The sequence below is a fragment of the Neoarius graeffei genome, chromosome 21, assembly GCF_027579695.1.
Source record: "Neoarius graeffei isolate fNeoGra1 chromosome 21, fNeoGra1.pri, whole genome shotgun sequence".
Classification (NCBI taxonomy): Eukaryota; Metazoa; Chordata; class Actinopteri; order Siluriformes; family Ariidae; genus Neoarius; species Neoarius graeffei.
Window position 1 is genome coordinate 13,459,655 of NC_083589.1, and position 19,378 is coordinate 13,479,032.

The window sequence follows — 19,378 nt, forward strand, 5'->3', positions numbered from 1 at the left end:
CACGCCTTGCGCTGTTCCACCGGCCAGCCCCAGGCCTCTGCTGCTTGCTCAAAGAGCACTAGGAAGACCTTGGGGTCATTGTGCGGGCCCATCTTCGTTAGGGTAAAGTGGGGAGGGCCCGCAGCGGTGGAGGTGGTGGACCCCGCTGACGCGAGGAGGTGCCGGAACGCCTGACGATCTTCCTGTTGCGCCAGCACCAGGGCCTCGAACCTTTGCTTTTGCTACTTTCGGAGGGCGACCAGCGCCTGGTGCTGGCTCTGTTGGGCCGTGGTGAAGGCGTGGATCAGGTCCGTGAAGGGGGAGGACAGGACTCCATGGGGCTGCTCTTCTCTGTGCTCTTCCCGGGTTTCAGCACCACTGTAATGCTTTGAGCGGGTGGGTGGAGCACAGAAGTACGGCAGGCCAGAACTGAGTTACAAAAACTCTTTGTCACTTTTCAGTGTTATGACAGTCTCTCATCCACACAGACACATGCACACACATCAGTCGTCTGGTTGGGGAGAGAGCTCCCTTCCTCTGCTCTCTCTCTCCTTATATAGGGCGCGGTCACTAGGGAAGACACACAAACACAGGTTAACAGACATCAGGTGCAGTGATTCTGCCACTTACCTTCCCTGACTCCGCCCTCTGGTCACAGACCGCCGCTTGACCACACCCCCACTGCCACATCATGGAGGCCATACAAAGTACTAGATGTAGTCATTTTTGTTGTGGGGTGTACTCATTTTTGCACCACCCTAATTTGAGTAAAACTGAAAAATGTGTAATATAAGTTATATTATTAACCTTACTTTTTCCCGTTATAAGTTAAACAGATGTTATATTAAACTTTGTCTTGTCAACATTTTGGAAATTGCTTGTGTTCATTGAGTTATTGTTTTAAATGTTACTTTTCAAAGGGGGTGTACTCATTTACGCTGAACACTGTACATGATGGAGTGCAAATAGATCTGTAACTAGATGTCCTTGGAGTTGTTGAGACATGGACAGCCGGGAATACCATCTAGCCCACAGTTCGGCTAGGAGTCCTTTAAGAATAAATGCTTTGGCTTTCGCAACATTCTGTTCCCAAAAGCTGATGTCAGGAAAAATTCTTTACACAAAGAAGGTTTTCTTGCTTTTGTAGGTTTTTTTTTTAAACTGTTCTTCTGTGTTGGGACTCTTCGAGAAAAAGAAGGTACAGTATATTCCAACATGTAGCTAATGTGAACGCTAATCTATACCCTCACAAATCTACACCCTCACTCCAATCATTTCAAGGAATTTTGTATGGATCATAACCGCTGGTTATATTGGTGACATATTTACAGAATAAGAATAAAACAACCAGTTGATGTTCACCAAGTGTTGGCTTTATTTTCAGCTTCAGTAATTCAATTACAATACATGACTAGCCAGATCTAACTCAGGGACCGGCGCATGGTACATGCATGGCACATAAGCTGTTAGGGTTTTGCTGGGATTCGAACCTGGTTCGTTGGTGTGATAATCCAGCAAACCCCCACTAGGCCACCAGGGGGATGACTCAAATGCAGAGGCGTGAGGCGGAAGTAGAAAAAGAATCCAAAGGTTTATTTAAACTATATACACTATATACAGGGCAAAACAAAAGACAAAAAAAAACCAAAGAGTATAATCCAAAAGAAAAGCAAAGTGCAAAAATACAAAAGCTAAGAAGATCAAAAAACACAGTACAAAGGAAACTGGAGATAAACATAACAGCACAAAGACTCCGTGACAAGAGGACTGAACTCAGGGGTATAAATAGACAAACTAATTAAGGACACAGGTGAAGATAATTAGGCAATTAACACAAACACAAAACACAGGAACAGTGGCGGCCTCTAGAGGCCAAAATAAACACGACATGAAAAGGAAATAACAGCGGCCTCTAGAGGCCAAAACAGTCCTAGTCCTAACAGGACCCCCCCCTCTAGGAGCGTCTCCTGACGTTCCCAGGGCGATCCGGATGGGCCGAATGGAAGTCCCGACATAGTTCTTTATCAAGGACATCCCGAGCAGGAACCCAGCAGCGCTCCTCAGGACCATAGCCCTCCCAGTCCACCAGATATTGCAACCCGCCGCGGACCCGGCGGGAGTCAAGCAGGCGATTCACAGTGAACACAGTCTGCCCCTGGAAGATGCGGGGGGGTGGGGGGTTCCTAGGGGCAGGGGCATACGTAGACGTCAGTACGGGCCGTAACAGGGAAACATGGAAAGTGGGGTTGATCCTCAGAGTCCGGGGCAACTGGAGCCGGTAGGAGACAGGGTTCACCCTGCGCACCACCTTGAAGGGGCCAATGTAGCGAGGAGCAAGCTTGCGGTTCTCCACCCGCAGTGGAAGGTCCTTAGTGGACAGCCAAACACGCTGCCCAGGGCGGAAAGCGTGTGCAGGTCTTCTATGGTGGTTGGCCTGAGTCTGGTTGGTTCTGGAGGTCTGTATGAGGGTCTTCCTGACCTTGCTCCAGGTCTTGCGACACCGTCTCACATATTGGTTGACCGAGGGCACCCCCGCGTCCTCCTCCTGGTCCGGGAACAGAGGTGGCTGGAACCCGAATTGGCACTGGAATGGCGACAGCTTGGTGGCCGATGACTGCAGGGTGTTGTGGGCGTACTCCGCCCATGGCAGCCAGGTGCTCCACGATGTCGGGTTATCCATAGCCAGGCCTCGCAGGGTGGTTTCCAGGTCCTGGTTGAGCCTCTCCGTCTGACCATTGGACTGTGGGTGAAACCCAGAGGAGAGGCTGGCAGTGGCTCCGATGACCTTGCAGAACCCGTGCCACACTCGGGAGGAGAACTGGGGCCCTCGGTCTGAGACGATGTCCTGTGGAAGACCAAAGACTCGGAAGACATGATTAAACAAAAGTTTCGCAGTTTCAAGAGCAGAGGGGAGTTTGCACAGTGGTATGAAGCGGCAGGCCTTGGAGAATCTGTCAACTAAGACCAAAATGACCGTGTTACCTTGTGACTCAGGGAGACCCGTGATAAAGTCGACTGCCACGTGGGACCAGGGACGCCGGGGAATGGTCAGAGGATGCAGGAGACCCTGGGGACGCTGTCGTGGGTTCTTGGTTCTGGTGCAAACCTCACAGGACAGGACAAATGACCTTACTTCCTTCTCCATGTTAGGCCACCAGAAGCATCTTTTAAGGAAGTCCAGGGTCCTCCGAGCTCCCGGGTGGGCGGTGAGAGGGGAAGAGTGACCCCACTGGAGAACCTTGGCCCGGGCTTGATGTGGGACGTACAAGAGGCCTGGTGGCCCCGTCCCAGGACCGGGGTCCTGGCGTTGGGCTCGTCGGACAGCCTCCTCAATACCCCAGCGGACAGGGGCCACAATCCGGGACACAGGGATAATAGGCCCGACTTCATTCTCCCTGTTAGTGGCAGAGAACAGTCTGGACAGTGCGTCAGGTTTGGTGTTCTTGGAGCCGGGGCGGTATGAGAGGGTGAAGTCAAACCGACTGAAAAACAGGGCCCACCTAGCCTGTCGAGGGTTCAGTCTCTTGGCTTGCTGGAGGTACTCCAGGTTCTTGTGGTCAGTCCAAACCAGGAATGGATGTTGTGCTCCCTCCAGCCAGTGCCTCCACTCCTCAAGGGCCAGTTTGACTGCTAGCAGTTCTCGATCCCCCACATCGTACCGGGACTCAGCAGGACTCAGGCGGTGGGAGAAGTAAGCGCAGGGGTGCAGCTTTCCTTCCGAACGTTGAGAGAGCACCGCGCCGACACCACTGTCCGAGGCGTCCACCTCCACGATGAATGGTTGGGAGGTGTCCGGGAGAACCAGAATGGGTGCCGTGCAGAAGCGGTCCTTGAGGTCTTTGAACGCCTTTTCTGCCTGAGGAGACCAGCCATAAGATCCACCTGTCCCTTTGGTGAGGTCAGACATGGGTGCTGCCACAGAACTGAAGTTCCTGATGAACTTGCGGTAGAAGTTAGCGAATCCTAAGAACCGCTGAACCTCCTTAACGGACTTGGGAGTAGGCCAATCCCGGACGGCCAGGGTCTTGGCAGGGTCCATTTGGAGTTGGCCTGTCCGTACAATAAATCCCAGAAAGGAGACCTCGGGAACATGAAATTCGCATTTCTGGGCCTTGGCGAACAGATTGTTCTGTAGCAGCCTCTGGAGAACCTGGCGGACATGGTGGCGGTGCTCCTGCACGGTCTTGGAAAAGATAAGGATGTCGTCGAGGTAGACAAAAACGTATAGGTTAATCATGTCCCTTAAGACGTCGTTGATTAGGGCCTGAAAAACAGCTGGTGCGTTGGTGAGTCCGAAGGGCATCACCTGGTATTCGTAGTGCCCAGACGGGGTGTTAAAGGCAGTCTTCCACTCGTCTCCCTGTCGGATACGGATGAGGTGGTATGCGTTCCGTAGGTCCAACTTGGTGAAGACGGTGGCGCCTTGGAGCAGGTCGAAAGCTGTGGACATCAGCGGAAGGGGATATCGGTTGCGCACAGTGATCTTATTCAGGCCCCTATAATCAATACATGGTCGGAGCCCCCCATCCTTCTTGCCGACAAAGAAGAAGCCGGCTCCAGCAGGTGAAGTGGAGGGTCGAATAAACCCAGAGACCAGGGCATCTTTGAGGTATTCCTCCATGGCCTTGCGTTCTGGCTGAGAGAGTGAAAACAGTCTGCCACGAGGAGGGGTAGTCCCAGGGAGCAAGTCGATGGCACAGTCGTAGGCCCGGTGCGGAGGAAGAACGGCGGCCCTGCTCTTGCTGAATACCTCCTTGAGATCCCAGTACTCTGTGGGAACTTGAGATAACTCGGTGAGATCAGGGGGCTCGGCAGGAGACACAGGAGAGCTAGAGAGCAGACAAGAGGCATGGCATGCAGGGCCCCATTCCACAACCTGGCTTGTTACCCAGTCTATGCGAGGGTTGTGGCGAGTAAGCCAAGGAAGGCCTAGAATAACTGGGAACTCAGGTGAAGGAATCAGGTGCAGGGATATTTCTTCCTTGTGACCTTGAGACTGGAGGAAGACTGGAGAAGTAACTTGAGTGACTCTTCCATCACCTAACGCTTGGCCATCGAGGGCAGACACAGACAGTGGGACTTCAAGAGGTGCAGTAGGTATATTGATGCTTTGGGCGAAGTGAATATCCATAAAGTTCCCAGCCGCCCCTGAGTCTATCAAAGCTTGACAAGAGTGGACAGACTCACCCCAGGAGATGGAGACCGGGATGTAGATTCCTTGGCCAGGGAGTCCGGGAGAGAGGGTAGGCCCCGTCACAACCCTCCCTCGGCTGGACGGGGCGGTCCTTTTCCCAAGAGTTCGGGACATGATGCTCGGAAGTGACCAGGCTTGCCACAGTAGATGCAGCACTTGTCCCTCCTTCTGCGCTCCCTCTCAGATGCGGAGAGGCGAGTACGACCCACTTGCATGGGTTCTGGACAGTCACTGAAGGAGGTAGACGGTCTCCAGGTAGAGGTAGGGAGGCTGGGGGGGCTCAAGGCTTGGTGGCGTTCTCTCATCCTGTTGTCCAGACGAATAGCATGTGAGATGAGGGTTTCGAGGTCACTTGGGCATCCAATAGAGGCCAGACCGTCCTTGATGGGGTCAGACAGACCATGGTGGAAGGCTGACACCAGGGCAGTCTCGTTCCATCCACTTACTGCTGCGAGTGTTCGGAACGAGATGGCGTAATCTGCGACGCTTCCTGCTTGCCGGATGGACATGAGCTTTCGGGCTGCGTCGGTACTGATGTCTGCCTGATCGAAGACCCGAAGCATCTCTTCAGAAAACAGCTGGAAATCAAAGCACTCAGGTCCCTGTCTTTGCCAGATAGCAGTAGCCCAGGCTCGCGCCTTACCAGCTAATAAGGTGATCACAAAGGCAATCTTGCGGCGATCCGTAGTGTAGGTGGTAGGCTGAAGCTCAAAGGTGAGTTGACACTGGGTAAGGAACTCTCGGCACTCACTGTGCTTGCCGTCATACCTCTGTGGTGCAGGAAGGCTGGGTTCGCGAGGTGAAGAAGGCAGCATTGCAGGAGGCACTGGAGCAGGAGTGGGAGCTGGATCAGGAGCAGGAACTGGATCAGGAGCAGGAGATGCAGGCAGAGATGTCAGCTGTGCCAGGGTTTTCCCAATTTGCTGAAGCAGTTCCTCGTGGCGAGCGAGGGCCTCACGTTGGCTGGTGAGCGTACGTCCATGAGCGTCCATGGTTGCTCCGAAGCGTGTCAAAGCTGCCATAATTCCCTGAAGGTTGGCCGGGTAGACAGTTGAAGCAGCCTCTGCTGAGTCGGTCATGACGGAGTCTTTCTGTTAGGGTTTTGCTGGGATTCGAACCTGGTTCGTTGGTGTGATAATCCAGCAAACCCCCACTAGGCCACCAGGGGGATGACTCAAATGCAGAGGCGTGAGGCGGAAGTAGAAAAAGAATCCAAAGGTTTATTTAAACTATATACACTATATACAGGGCAAAACAAAAGACAAAAAAAACCCAAAGAGTATAATCCAAAAGAAAAGCAAAGTGCAAAAATACAAAAGCTAAGAAGATCAAAAAACACAGTACAAAGGAAACTGGAGATAAACATAACAGCACAAAGACTCCGTGACAAGAGGACTGAACTCAGGGGTATAAATAGACAAACTAATTAAGGACACAGGTGAAGATAATTAGGCAATTAACACAAACACAAAACACAGGAACAGTGGCGGCCTCTAGAGGCCAAAATAAACACGACATGAAAAGGAAATAACAGCGGCCTCTAGAGGCCAAAACAGTCCTAGTCCTAACATAAGCACCTTTTAATATGGATGGCATTTTACCACAAACCCAGCATAAGGAAGGAGGTAAACCAGACTAGCATGATCAGTGACAATCTCCACACAGAGCTACTCGGGCAGCTACAGTAGATATAAAATGTGTACACACTCCCTTAAAATTATAGGTTTTTCTGATGTGAAAAAAATGAGACCACAATAAATAATTTCAAAACTTTTCCCACCTTTAATGTGACCTATAATTTGTACAATTCTATTGAAAAACAAACAAATCTGTTAGGGGAAAAACATAAAAAATAAAAAAAACGTACAATAAGCTGGTTGCATGAGTGTGCACACCCTTAAACTAATACTTTGTTGAAGCACCTTTCGATTTAATTACAGTATTCAGTATTTTTGGGTACACACCTACCATCAATTAAAATGACTCTAATTAACCCCAAATAAAGTTCAGCTGTCCTAGTAGGATTTCCCTGACATTTACTCTTTGGCATCCTCCAGCAAAAGCTATGGTTCACAGATACCCCTTTTCCACCAAATCAATTCCAGGGCTGTTTCAGGGCCAGTGCTGGTGCTGGTTCACAACTCGTTCAACTTGTGAGCCAGCTGAGAACCAGTTTGCTTTTCCATAGCTCGCGGTGCTAAGAGAAGCCACGTCATTACGTCGCTGTATACGTCAGTTATGTCGTTGTATATGTCATTATGTCGCTGTATACATCAGTTATGTCGCTACGTTTGCATAAACCTTGGCGCAAATATCGAAGCAAAAACAACACGGAAGAAGCAGCAGCAGCAGCAACAACAATAATAATAATGGCTGACTTCGCATTTGTACAGCTGCTGCTTCTCGTCGCTTAAAAATGGTGCTCTTTCGCGGTCTTGTTATTGTTGTTGGTCTTAACAACTCCGCCCCCCTGCTGACGTAAGCGGTTCTTTCCTCTGGCCCAGCAGAGAGTTGGTGCTAGCCTGGAACCGGTTTTTCTGGCCCCAGAGCCAGTTCTTTGTCAGTGGAAACAGAAAACCCAGTTCCAAACTAAGCACTGGCCCCGAACCAGCCCTGGAACTGCTTTGGTGGAAAAGGGGCAAGATGCTACAAAGCATCAAAGGGATCTCATTGCTGAATAGTATCAGTCAGGAGAAGTGTACAAAAAAAAATTCCATGGCATTACATATACCATGGAGCACAGTGAAGACAGTTATCAAGAAGTGGAGAAAATATGGGACAACAGTGACATTACTGAGAACTGGATGTCCCTCCAAAATTGATGAAAAGACAAGACAAAAACTGGTCAGGGAGGCTGCCAAGAGGCCTACAGCAACACTGAAGGAGCTGCAGGAATTTCTGGCAAGTACTGGTTGTTATTATTATTATTATTATTATTATTATGGCGGCACGGTGGTGTAGTGGTTAGCGCTGTCGCCTCACAGCAAGAAGGTCCGGGTTCGAGCCCCGTGGCCGGCGAGGGCCTTTCTGTGTGGAGTTTGCATGTTCTCCCTGTGTCCGCGTGGGTTTCCTCCGGGTGCTCCGGTTTCCCCCACAGTCCAAAGACATGCAGGTTAGGTTAACTGGTGACTCTAAATTGACCGTAGGTGTGAATGTGAGTGTGAATGGTTGTCTGTGTCTATGTGTCAGCCCTGTGATGACCTGGCGACTTGTCCAGGGTGTACCCCCCCTTTCGCCCGTAGTCAGCTGGGATAGGCTCCAGCTTGCCTGCGACCCTGTAGAACAGGATAAAGCGGCTAGAGATAATGAGATGAGATTATTATTATTTAAGTTCGTTTCTTAAGACACATATTTTTAGGATGTTACCTCATTTGTTGACAGTTTCTTAAGAAACGAACTTAAAGAATGGTTATAATAATCAGACATAATGAATTTTCACTACATATAAGTACTGGTTATGTATTACAAGTGACAACAATCTCCTGTATGCTCCATATGTCTGGACTATGGGGTAGGGTCGCAAGACAGAAGCCTTTTCTTACAAAGAAAATCATCCAGGCCTGGCTAAATTTTGCAAAAAAAAAAAAACAACAACCATCAACTCTCCCAAAAGCATGTGGGAAAATGTGTTATGGTCTGATGAAACCAAGGTTTCATTTTTTGGCCACAATTCCAAAAGGTTCGTTTCGCGCAAAAACAGAACTCCACATCACCAAAAGAATACCATACCCACAGTGAAGCATGGTGGTGGCAGCATCATGTTTTGGGGTTGTTTTTCTTCAGCTGGAACAGGGGCTTTAGTCAAGGTGGAGGGAATTATGAACAGTTCTAAATACCAGTCAATTTTGGCCCAAAACCTTCAGGTGTCTGCTAGAAAGCTGAAGAGGAAGAGGAATTTAATCTTTTAGCATGACAATGACCCCAAGCATACATTGAAATCAACAAAAGAATGGCTTCACCAGAAGAAAATGTCATGCTCTGCCCCAGACATCCACTCTGAAGATTATGGATCTCTCACGCCAGCGCTGATCCAGATTCAGGACAGGAACTCCTTCTCCCCTGAACTCATTTCCTGGTTTTCACTGCTGTGTATAAATAGGCTGTTCTCAGACTCTGTTTTTGCCAGAACATCTTGTTTGTTTTCCCTAGCCATTTCTGTGCCTTAATGCTTTTTCATGTTTTTTTTTCTCCAGTGTTTTTCCCTTGTTCATGGTTTTTTGCACTAGTGTTTTTCTTGTCCTTGTCTGCCTCATTTGTTTTGCCAAGTTTTTGTCTCCTTTTTTACATGGACTATTTTTGCTACTTTTTCCCTGGATTAAAACCACCTCATTTATTGGATTACTGTCTGAGTCGTATTCTGCTTTTGGATCCTATTTCACCACACCTCCACCACCCCTACTGTAAACCCGGATAAGTTGAGTACACTTAAACGACTTTAGTAAAGCGATTGCCTTAAGTGGTTTAAGTTATGAAGAGTAGAGAAAATGAATTTGTCAAGTACAATCAACTTGAACGACTTAATTAATGAACTAAACAAAAACTGTGCAGTCTACTTAAGACTAGAATGCTCAGAACTTAATACAATAAGTCTAATTCACTTAACTGCTTTAATATTTAAAATCTTAATATCCTCTTGGGACAAAAACATAGCAGTGCAATTTCTCTGTTGTCAAGGACCACACAATGCAGTGTATTTTTTTTAACATTTTATTTAAAACATATCTGCATAACGCATATTTAATGTTCAAGTTTTCAAGTGCTACAAGTAAAAAAAAAAAGACACAATTTTCAAGTTTGGAGGAAAAAAAAAACATGTAGCAGCACTGGAGGTTCAATAAAGTGTACCACAAAATAAAGCTGCCATTACAAAATACCAGATGCAATAGTCAAAATAATGCAGACACAATTTTCACGTTTTTAAAAACAAACAATGAATAAAAAAAACATGTAGCAGCTCGGGAGGTGCAACAAAGTGTGTCACAAAGTAAAGCACTCTTTACGAAATACCAGATGCAATATTCAGAACAATGCAGACACAATTTTCAAGTTTATAAAAACAAACAAACAAACAAATAATAATTAAAAAAATACATGCAGCAGCACTGGAGGTGCAACAAAGTGTGCCATTACAAAGAAAAATGCAGTGGACCAGAGTTGGTGAGAAACAGCAACTGTCAAATGTGTCCTCTGTAGAATTATTTCAAAGTAAACACCACCAAACACAGCAAGTACAAGTATCACATACAAAATGAAGAGTTAGAAGAACAAAGGAAAAATTTCCTCCTTTGAGTGCAATATCAACTTGGTCAGACATACAGTAGACATGATGCACTGTGCCATGTGTCTATAAATGTGTCCTACACTGCAAGGTCATTCTTAAGCCTTTGGATCTTGGGAGGTAGCTCATTTCGACCTAAATTTAACATTACCTGCTGAATGAAGATAAAAGTGTTTCTGAAGCACTTTGGGTACTGCAGGTGCAGTGCATAAGTAAGGCCAAACAAGAGACACATTGCTTGAGGTAGGCTGGAGAGTGCTTCCATTACTATGCTGCCCTCAAGGATAATACCCACTCTTGAGGGGTTTAGTGGTGGCAATGCTGTGCTTGCAGTGCTCTCGTCGTAGCAGATGATTCCCACCGGAGTGTCGACAAGGTCTTCCTATGGTGCAAGAAATATCTAGTTAAAATCAACTGAAATGAAACATCATCATCAATACAATCATAACCCAACAGCACAAAGTACTACAGAAACACATCAGCACAGACTACTACAGAAACACCCTGCTGCACCTGCCATTGTGGCCATCACCACCAACATCAAATCAAAATCTACTGTAAGATAATTGGGCTGCCCATAGCACACCTCTCCCAGGAAGCACAGAACAAGAGTATGCTCAGGCTGGCCAGATGCATCTCCACTGACATCACACACATCCTACACCAAGAATATCAATTACTACCCTCTAATAGATATTTTACCGTTCCTGTCTTCAACCGCAACAGGCTTAAACATTCCTTCATACATGAATCACTTCTTCTGCATGTTGTGCAATTACTCCATGAAGATAATGTCTCCAAGTTATGTGTGTGTGTTCGTGTCCTTTGTCATGCTTATACTGTATGTATAAATATAAATATACATGTGTATATCTCTCTTCCCCCCCCCCCCCCCCCCAATCTGTCCCTCTGAGTTGCATGTTGATCCTGGGATTGAGATGCTGGCCTCTTCTGCCCCTCGGACCTGTTTGATCCATCCTGGTGCCCTGTGTCTGGTCGGAGTTTTATCGCACCGCTCCTGTGAAGGACGGCCCCATGAGGATAGTTGAGGGTTATACCTGTTAAAACTGTTAATATTATAGTCAGGCTGTCTGTTGTTGCCCAAATGAGGATGGGTTCCCTTTTGAGTCTGGTTCCTCTCGAGGTTTCTTCCTCATGTCGTCTGAGGGAGTTTTTCCTTGCCACCATCGCCACAGGCTTGCTCATTGGGGATAGATTAGGGATAAAATTAGCTCATGTTTTAAGTCGTTCAAATTCTGTAGAGCTGCTTTGCGACAATGTTTATTGTTAAAAGCGCTATACAAATACATTTGATTTTATTTTGATTTGGAGCATATAGCACCAGGCAAACATGAAGGCTTAGAGCCACACTACAGGCAACCGCCTGTAGTGTGGCTCTAAGCCTTCATGTTTGCCTGGTGCTATATGCTCCACATGTATATTTATATGCCCTGTCTTGCTCAGGGATGCAAAATGAATTTCAGTGTCAACTGACAATAAAGTGAATATTGTATCGTATCGTAAATAAGAACATCAGAGAATGGAAAAACGGATTCAAACAACAACAACAAAAAAATACTCACTGAGCTGCTCTTGAAAAACATAGCACAATCATCTCCAAGAATGACTGCGAGTCCTTTCAGGGCAAGGCATCTGACAGCTGTTGGCTCGGTGCTCTGCAAATGGGTGTAACACACATGGTTTTGTTCACATAGAGAAGAACAAAAAGACAAGAGAAGGTTGTAGTAGCAATTTGTAATATGGATGAACTAATCATAATTTCAGGTCAAGAGAAAAACAGAAATATCAACCCACCTTTGTCTGCTGTAGTAGCTCAGCTAATTGTTTGCCTATCCAACCTGGTTTCCTCTTGAAGAGCTCCATCAAGCTTGGACACAGTCCATCAAGAACACCATAGAACTCCTCTTTAAGATTCCTACCAACAATTCTGTTAAATTCCAAGTACACCTGAAAAATATTAAATATGAAATCATTAGGACTTATAACACTCATATAGCTCTGAACATATTGTACAATGACTTCTGTAACACAAATAACACAGTAAATATACAGGACACTTTCACAAACCTGGCTTTCAGTGAAAAGTGCTGGCCAGCGTTGGGTCATCTGGCTAATGTCAGGCATTTTCTTCACAACCTCCTCTCTTCGAAGAGCAAATGAAATGTCCATGTTATTTCTAATAAGAGAATCATTTGGGTTTCTCTTCTGCATTTCATTGACCATGGCCACTCGGACAGCTTCAAGCCTGGCAACATCCATTCCGTTTGGAAATTCTGGGAGGAAGTTGACCTCCCCTTTTTTTGGCTTCTTTATGTTTTTGTCAGAAGATTCACCATCAGCATTAGGTTTTCCACGTTTTCCACTGTTAACTGTTACATCAGGCCGTCCTAGCTGGCGCATTTTTGTTCTATAATTCCCCATTTTGAACTTAAGACTGTTTATCCATCCCTGGAAGCCAGATGATGAGCCTCGTTCCTTAAGACAGGGGTGTTCTGCTATCAAGGCTTTTGCAACAACCTCAAACTCCTCTTTTGTTGGATAAGCTTTGTAACCGTACATTGTCTCCGCCAGCATTTCAAGAATATCATGCTTCATATCCTTTGTGACTTTCAGGTAAGTGCCATCACGAAGATACATCAGGTTTCCTTGCCATAGCCTGTATTCAACATCCACAGGGAACTTTGGAATGTAAAATACCTCAGTCCATGCTTTTCGACCCTCAAGAGATGAGTTGGACAAGATCTCAGTGTCAGGTTGGCTGCTGACTTCACTGGCTTCTTCACTTTGTGGCACTGGGGAGAGAACAAGAATAGGAACAACTCGGATGGTAGGTTTAGAGGTTTGAAGGAGTTCAGAAATGTCTGTAAGGTTACAGAGTGCACCGTTGAATTCTGGGTCTTCGAATTGTAGAGTGAAATTGTAATCAAGTTCCAGTGATTTCTTCATCCAATCTATTAAATCATCAACTGTATTTGGAACAGGAGCCACTGTAATTTTTCTTATGTCCCCATCACACAAAATAACTCTTATTCTCAGGTTCTGCTGGGTAGACATCTGTGGAAAAACATGAAACATTGACAGTTTTAGCAAATGACATATTGCTTGAGAGTAACCATATGCTTGCCTTGTACTTTGTATGCTGACAATGGGAAGACATCATTTAAATCAGATACCTTCACAACACACATAGCAGTGCCATCAGTGTAGCATAGCTCGTATGACCGAAAGTGTTCATGGTACCATGCTGTCATTTTTTTGCAGACAAACAAAATGTCTGGGCTAGCTGCAACAATCTGTGTAATCTGACCGAATTCAGGGAGACCTGAAAAGGAACCAATACAGAGCATCATATCTGGGTTATACTTGATTCCATTGATACACACAGATGATGCAACAAACACTGATCCAGGAGTGTTCTGAGGGAGTACTCTCTGAACATCACTGGGAAAAGATGTGACCAAGACCACTGAAACCTTTGTCATATCAACCGCTGGTCTGAAAAATGAGCCACAATCTAAATAGTAGCTTTGTGCTTTCTGGTGTTTATTTGCAAGTGTCAGAGCCACATTTTTAAAATTCTGGGTCTCTCTAATTACTTTTTTGAAGAATTTGTGCTTCCCCTCGAAGTGCATAGTCCAAACATCAGTCAAAGGACCAAATTTCATAATCAGATGAGGATAATGTTCCACATAGTGATGTTTTGGTCGCAATGTAAAGTTTGTAAAGATTGACTGCAACAGCTCTCTGTGCTCTTCCAACTTGCATTCAAGAAAATGTATAGTGTCATCAGTATGCTTAGTTGCCACAACAAGCTCCACAATATCCTTGAGGAGCAAGAGAATTTCCCAGGAGCTCTCTCCCTCAGGGACAAGGTCACCAATAAAAAGTGGGAGAAGCCTGATGAGAGACCAGTTTTCATGACCATTTCCACCAATGGTCCCTTTGGTGGAAAATCCTTTGCCAATAGTTTGAGGCTGATTAGTCTTGTCTGTAAATGTGTAATTAAATGATCGTATGGCATTATTTAGCATATCCAATGTAAAATACTTCTTGGAAATCAGGTCTGTCAGACAAAGTGACACCTCAACTGGGACAATTCCTTCCAAGACATCATGTAAAATGTCTGGAGGGTAACCTTTGACCACATGGAAGTGTTGCAGATTTTTATTTAGAGGACACTGTCCTTTCACACCAGAGTTTTTACTTGTGTTAGAGTCTTTTATCACCTCTTGTACATGCCTATCATGACAGTTTTTATCTCGAAGTTGAAAAAATCCAGAGCTTACCTCTCGTTGCTGAATGTCACTTCTGGATGCCATACAAACTCTGCAAAATTTGTTTACAGTGAAGCTCTCATGGAAACCTGCAAGTGAATGCGCAGCAAGGTTATCAGCTGCTACAAACAAGACTGTTCCCTTCACACTCTTGCCTAGTTGCTCCACATAAACACCATGCTGTTCTAATGAGACAAGGTCATGGATAAGAGGTTGAAGAACTTTCTCATAACCACACTGTTTGACTGTGGATGTGTTGCAGAGAAGAGCAAGCTGAATAGAGTTTAGCGTTGACCTATATTTGGAAGGTACATTTCCAATCATCCAATACACTGCACACATTTTGTGTTTACATTTCGATGTTCCCAAAGGATTGGCTACTTCAAAATCATCAAAATATAGTATCAGTGCAACAGTGAACTCATCCCCTGAAAGAAGACAATTTTCCTTAAAGTGCTCTCCATCGGCATATGAACTATATACACGTGGAACATGCACCTTTTCTGACATTGCTTTATCTAAAATGTCAGATTTGTTTAAGAGTTGCTGCAGCATATGTTGTATGGGCACATACATAACTGTTTTTGTGCCTTTTTCAACAACATATTCTATAGGCATCACCAGGGGATAGTTAGTCCTCACATAGGCTGCCTTCCTTTTGGTAGTTCCTAGAGATCCATGCTTGCCACACAATGATGTCATCACATTACTTTTTGAAACAGCACAGATTATCTCTTTTACAACTGATTCATCTGCATTTGGATAATGTTTCTGAAGCACTGTCTTAACATTGCTGTACAGTAGTGGTTGTGATAGGTCATGTATTTGGCAAAGGTGTTTTATGACTTCTTGAATAGCACTCTCTGGGATATGCAGAATAGATTGCATTTTCAAGAACAGAGATGCTAGATTATGTTCAAGTTGTTTTGCTAAGCCACAAATGTCCTCACAAGTTTCTTCCACAAGCTCTGCATCTTCTGTGTCAGAAGTTACCAATTGATCTACCTCATCCTGACTTCCATGGGCTATCACATCACAAGCATCACTGTTTGTACTGACAATTATTTCAGACCTAAAATTCTTCCAAGTATGCTCTCTATGTGTTTTACTTTTGTGTGCGTTGAATGTGGAGTATACACTGCTCTGAAATGTACAGTCTTTAAAAGGACAATCAACTTTATGGTTTACTTTTAGGTGAGTATTTTGCAGATGAGCAAAGTATTCTGTTTCAGTGCAGTGTTCAGTGAATTCATATGACAAACAGCGAAACTTAATTTGGGAATCTAAAGTTGGCTGTTGATCAAGGCTTCTGTGAAATTTGGAAAAATGGCAACGGAGTGCATTGAGTGACCTGAATGTACACATACAGTCCTGATGCAAGCATGGGAAGGGCTCAGTTCTTGCATATGTCCCATGTTTCAGCCTATAATGTTTAAAAAGCTGTCCTCTTTTCTCACAGATGGCAGGGCAATACTTGCATTTCCAAATCATTGTAAGCCTTTAAACAAAAACAGTATGGCAAACGATATTATGAATTGTCCCTACTGAAACAGACAGTGATAGCCTACCAGAGATGGTCTTGAGTGATACCAAATATTCTTTTAACCGTCTCTGGTGATACCATCACGTCGCGCTGAACCGTTAATGCCCAGGATTCTATCCTTGTTATGCTACGTTGCGTGGCAAACGAGATTATGAAGTGTCACCAGAGACGGTGGAAAGGAAATACAACATAATGAATCTTTTTTGTCCCTACTGAAAGTGATACCATCGCGTCGCGCTGAACCGTTTATGCCCAGGATTCTGTCCTTGTTATGCTACTTTATGTACCAGAAGTTGAATGCTAGTCCATCAGCTGTGAATGTTAATGGAACAGTGTGACAAGAAAAACTTTGAAAATAGTTCGGCCAGAGTGCTAGCTGCTACATTCCAACAGCAAATAAAGTTACAGAATGGATTCTGTCCCACGCATTTGATCTCGTCACATTTACGAGACCTTGTAATAACAGATATCTCTGACGATAGCAAAAGGGTAGCATTAGCTCTTCTCGCTTCATGAATTCAGAAGGACTTCAATGCTCACTTGAATAGCCTGTAGCCTTAGCCTATGTAGGCTACAAATACACGAGAACAACTCAAAGGCAATCTAAACAGAAGAAAAAGTACATTTCAAATCACAACTCACCTCACTCAGGCAGAAAATGAGCGGGCAGAGTCCACAGATCCCCGAACTGGTTCCGTGTGCAAAAAAATGTTACTTGTTCCATGGGCTGTTTCTTGACCCAGATTTGAACCAATCACAACAGGGCAACATTAAAACTTGACGGTCTTAGTTTGTCGAACTATGTTGTATTAGTAAACCACTTGACACTCCAATATTTCATTTATATACTAATAGCTTTAAGTAATAAAATAAAACTATTTGTTAAAAGTGGTATTTACTAAACCTGTTGCATTGAAAGTGCTTTTGGGTTAACAGTGTAACAGTACGTTCTGGCCAACATGGATCCAGCAGAACTGACCTATCTGAGAACAGCTATACAGCAGCAAGGGACTCTCCTCAGGACCCACCAACAAGACTTACAACAAATTACCCAGAACCTTGCCACCCTGCCCAACGCACTCAACCTTCTCACCATGCAGCACTGTCAAGTTGTGCCTACCCCTGCTCAGCCATCTCCTACTTCAGCTCCTGCCTTACTCCACGAACCGAGACTTCCAGCGCCTCAGCCCTACAATGGAGAACCAGGTACTTGCAGATCATTTTTGTCTCAATGTTCATTGATCCTAGAACTGCAACTTCTGGCCTTCCCCACAGAATGCTCCCAGGTGGCATATACAACAATGCTCCTCACCGGCAAGGCCAGAGAGTGGGGAACAGTGGTCTGGGATGCCAATGCACCCTTTTGTTCCAGTTTCAAGGATTTCTCCAAGGAGATGAGGTGAACTTTTGACCGCTCTCTGTCTGGCCAGAAGGCAGCCAGAGAGCTCGTGGAGCTGCAGCAGGGGTCCCGGTCTACCTCAGATTATGCCATCAAGTTCCGGATGTTGGCGGCTTCGTGCGATTGGAATGAGAATGCCCAGATCAACGCGCTCCTGCACAGCTTGTCCAACGCCATCAAGGACAAATTGGTATCGTGAGAACTGCTGTAAGACCTCTCCAGCCTTATGGACCTCGCCAACCGCATCAATGTTCAGATCCAGCAATGGAGGAGAGAGAAGAACCGCACCAGATTCACCTCCTCTCCACTTCCCACCATGTCCATGGAACCCATGCAGGTAGACCAGGTTCGGGTGTCAGCGTTGGAACGACATCACCGGTGGAGCATGGGGGCCTGCTTCTACTGCGGTCAGCTGGGACACATCTGTCGAGCTTGCCTGCTAAAAGGACAAGCCCACCAGTGAATCAAGGGGCCCTGGTGGGCAACGCTCAGAACCAGTCCCCCGCTAATCATCCGTTACTTCCTGTCATCATTATCCATGACAACCAGCATCACCACCTCCAGGCCCTCGTCGACTCAGGGGCAGACAGGAACCTGATCTGCTCTGCCACTGCCAAGCGTCTGCGCTACCTGCTCTTGACATCCCTTTCACTGTCCTGACACTCAGTGGCACTAGCTTGACCAACATCACCCATCTTACCACCCCGTTCACCCTAAGGATTTCCGGTAACCACTCAGAAACCATCCAGCTTCACGTCTTGAACAACCCCCACATACCCATCGCCCTAGGATTACCATAGTTAATGCAGCACAATCCCCACCTTAACTGGGCTGATAACACCATCCTAGATTGGAGCCAGTCCTGCCTAGCTTCCTGTCTGAACTCCGCTCTGCCTCCCGCCAAACCACCACAGCCTTCAGCCAGCGAGTTCCCCGACTTCTCTCACGTGCTTTTGGAATATCTGGATCTCAAACTTGTTTTCAGCAAATCCCAAGCAGTGTCCCTCCCTCCTCACAGACCCTATGACTGTGGAATTGACCTCCTACCCGGGACAGCGCCACCCAAAGGACAACTCTACTCTCTCTCTTCTGTCGAAAGGCAAGCCATGGAGAAGTACATCTCCAAATCTTTGGCAGCTGGGATCATCCATCCTTCCTCTTCCCCAGGAGGGGTGGGATTCTTCTTCGTGGAAAAGAAGGACAAGTCGCTCTGCCCCTGCATCATTAACTATCAAGGTCTCAATGCCATCACAGTCAAGAACCGCTACCCACTACTGCTCATGACCATGGCCTTTGAACTACTCCAGGGAGCCAAGGTATTCACCAAGCTTGATCTATGCAATGCATACAATCTCGTCAGGATCTTGCTTAGAAGATACTTAGAAGATCTTGCTGATACCATTCGACGGAAGCGCCTCAGATGGTTTGGCCACGTCCAGAGGAACAACACCTGGCTGAGTCGTATATACACCCTGGAAGTCGATGGACGTAGGCCACCTGGGTGACCTAGAAAGAGCTGGAGTGAGGTGCTGAAGGGAGACCTGAAGGCGTTGGGACTGACCCCGGGCTATGCATATGATAGAGGGTTGTGGAGGAGCAAAACCATGCAACGTCATACCCGCAGTTCAGTGGTCCAGTGACGTAAAATGGATAGTGAGTGAGTGAGTGATCAGGGAGGGGGACAAGTAGA

The 19,378-nt window shown here is 46.0% G+C and overlaps 1 protein-coding gene across 1 annotated transcript in view; it reads left to right on the forward strand.

Annotated features, from left to right (window-relative positions):
* The first annotated feature begins 13,058 nt into the window (after positions 1-13,058).
* cntn1b (contactin 1b) overlaps positions 13,059-19,378 on the forward strand; it is a 165,939-nt gene continuing 159,619 nt past the window's right edge. Inside the window, exons 1-2 of the mRNA XM_060903505.1 lie at positions 13,059-13,085; positions 17,723-17,883. Coding sequence (XP_060759488.1) covers positions 13,059-13,085; positions 17,723-17,883 — 188 coding nt within the window. The remainder of the gene's footprint in view (positions 13,086-17,722; positions 17,884-19,378) is intronic.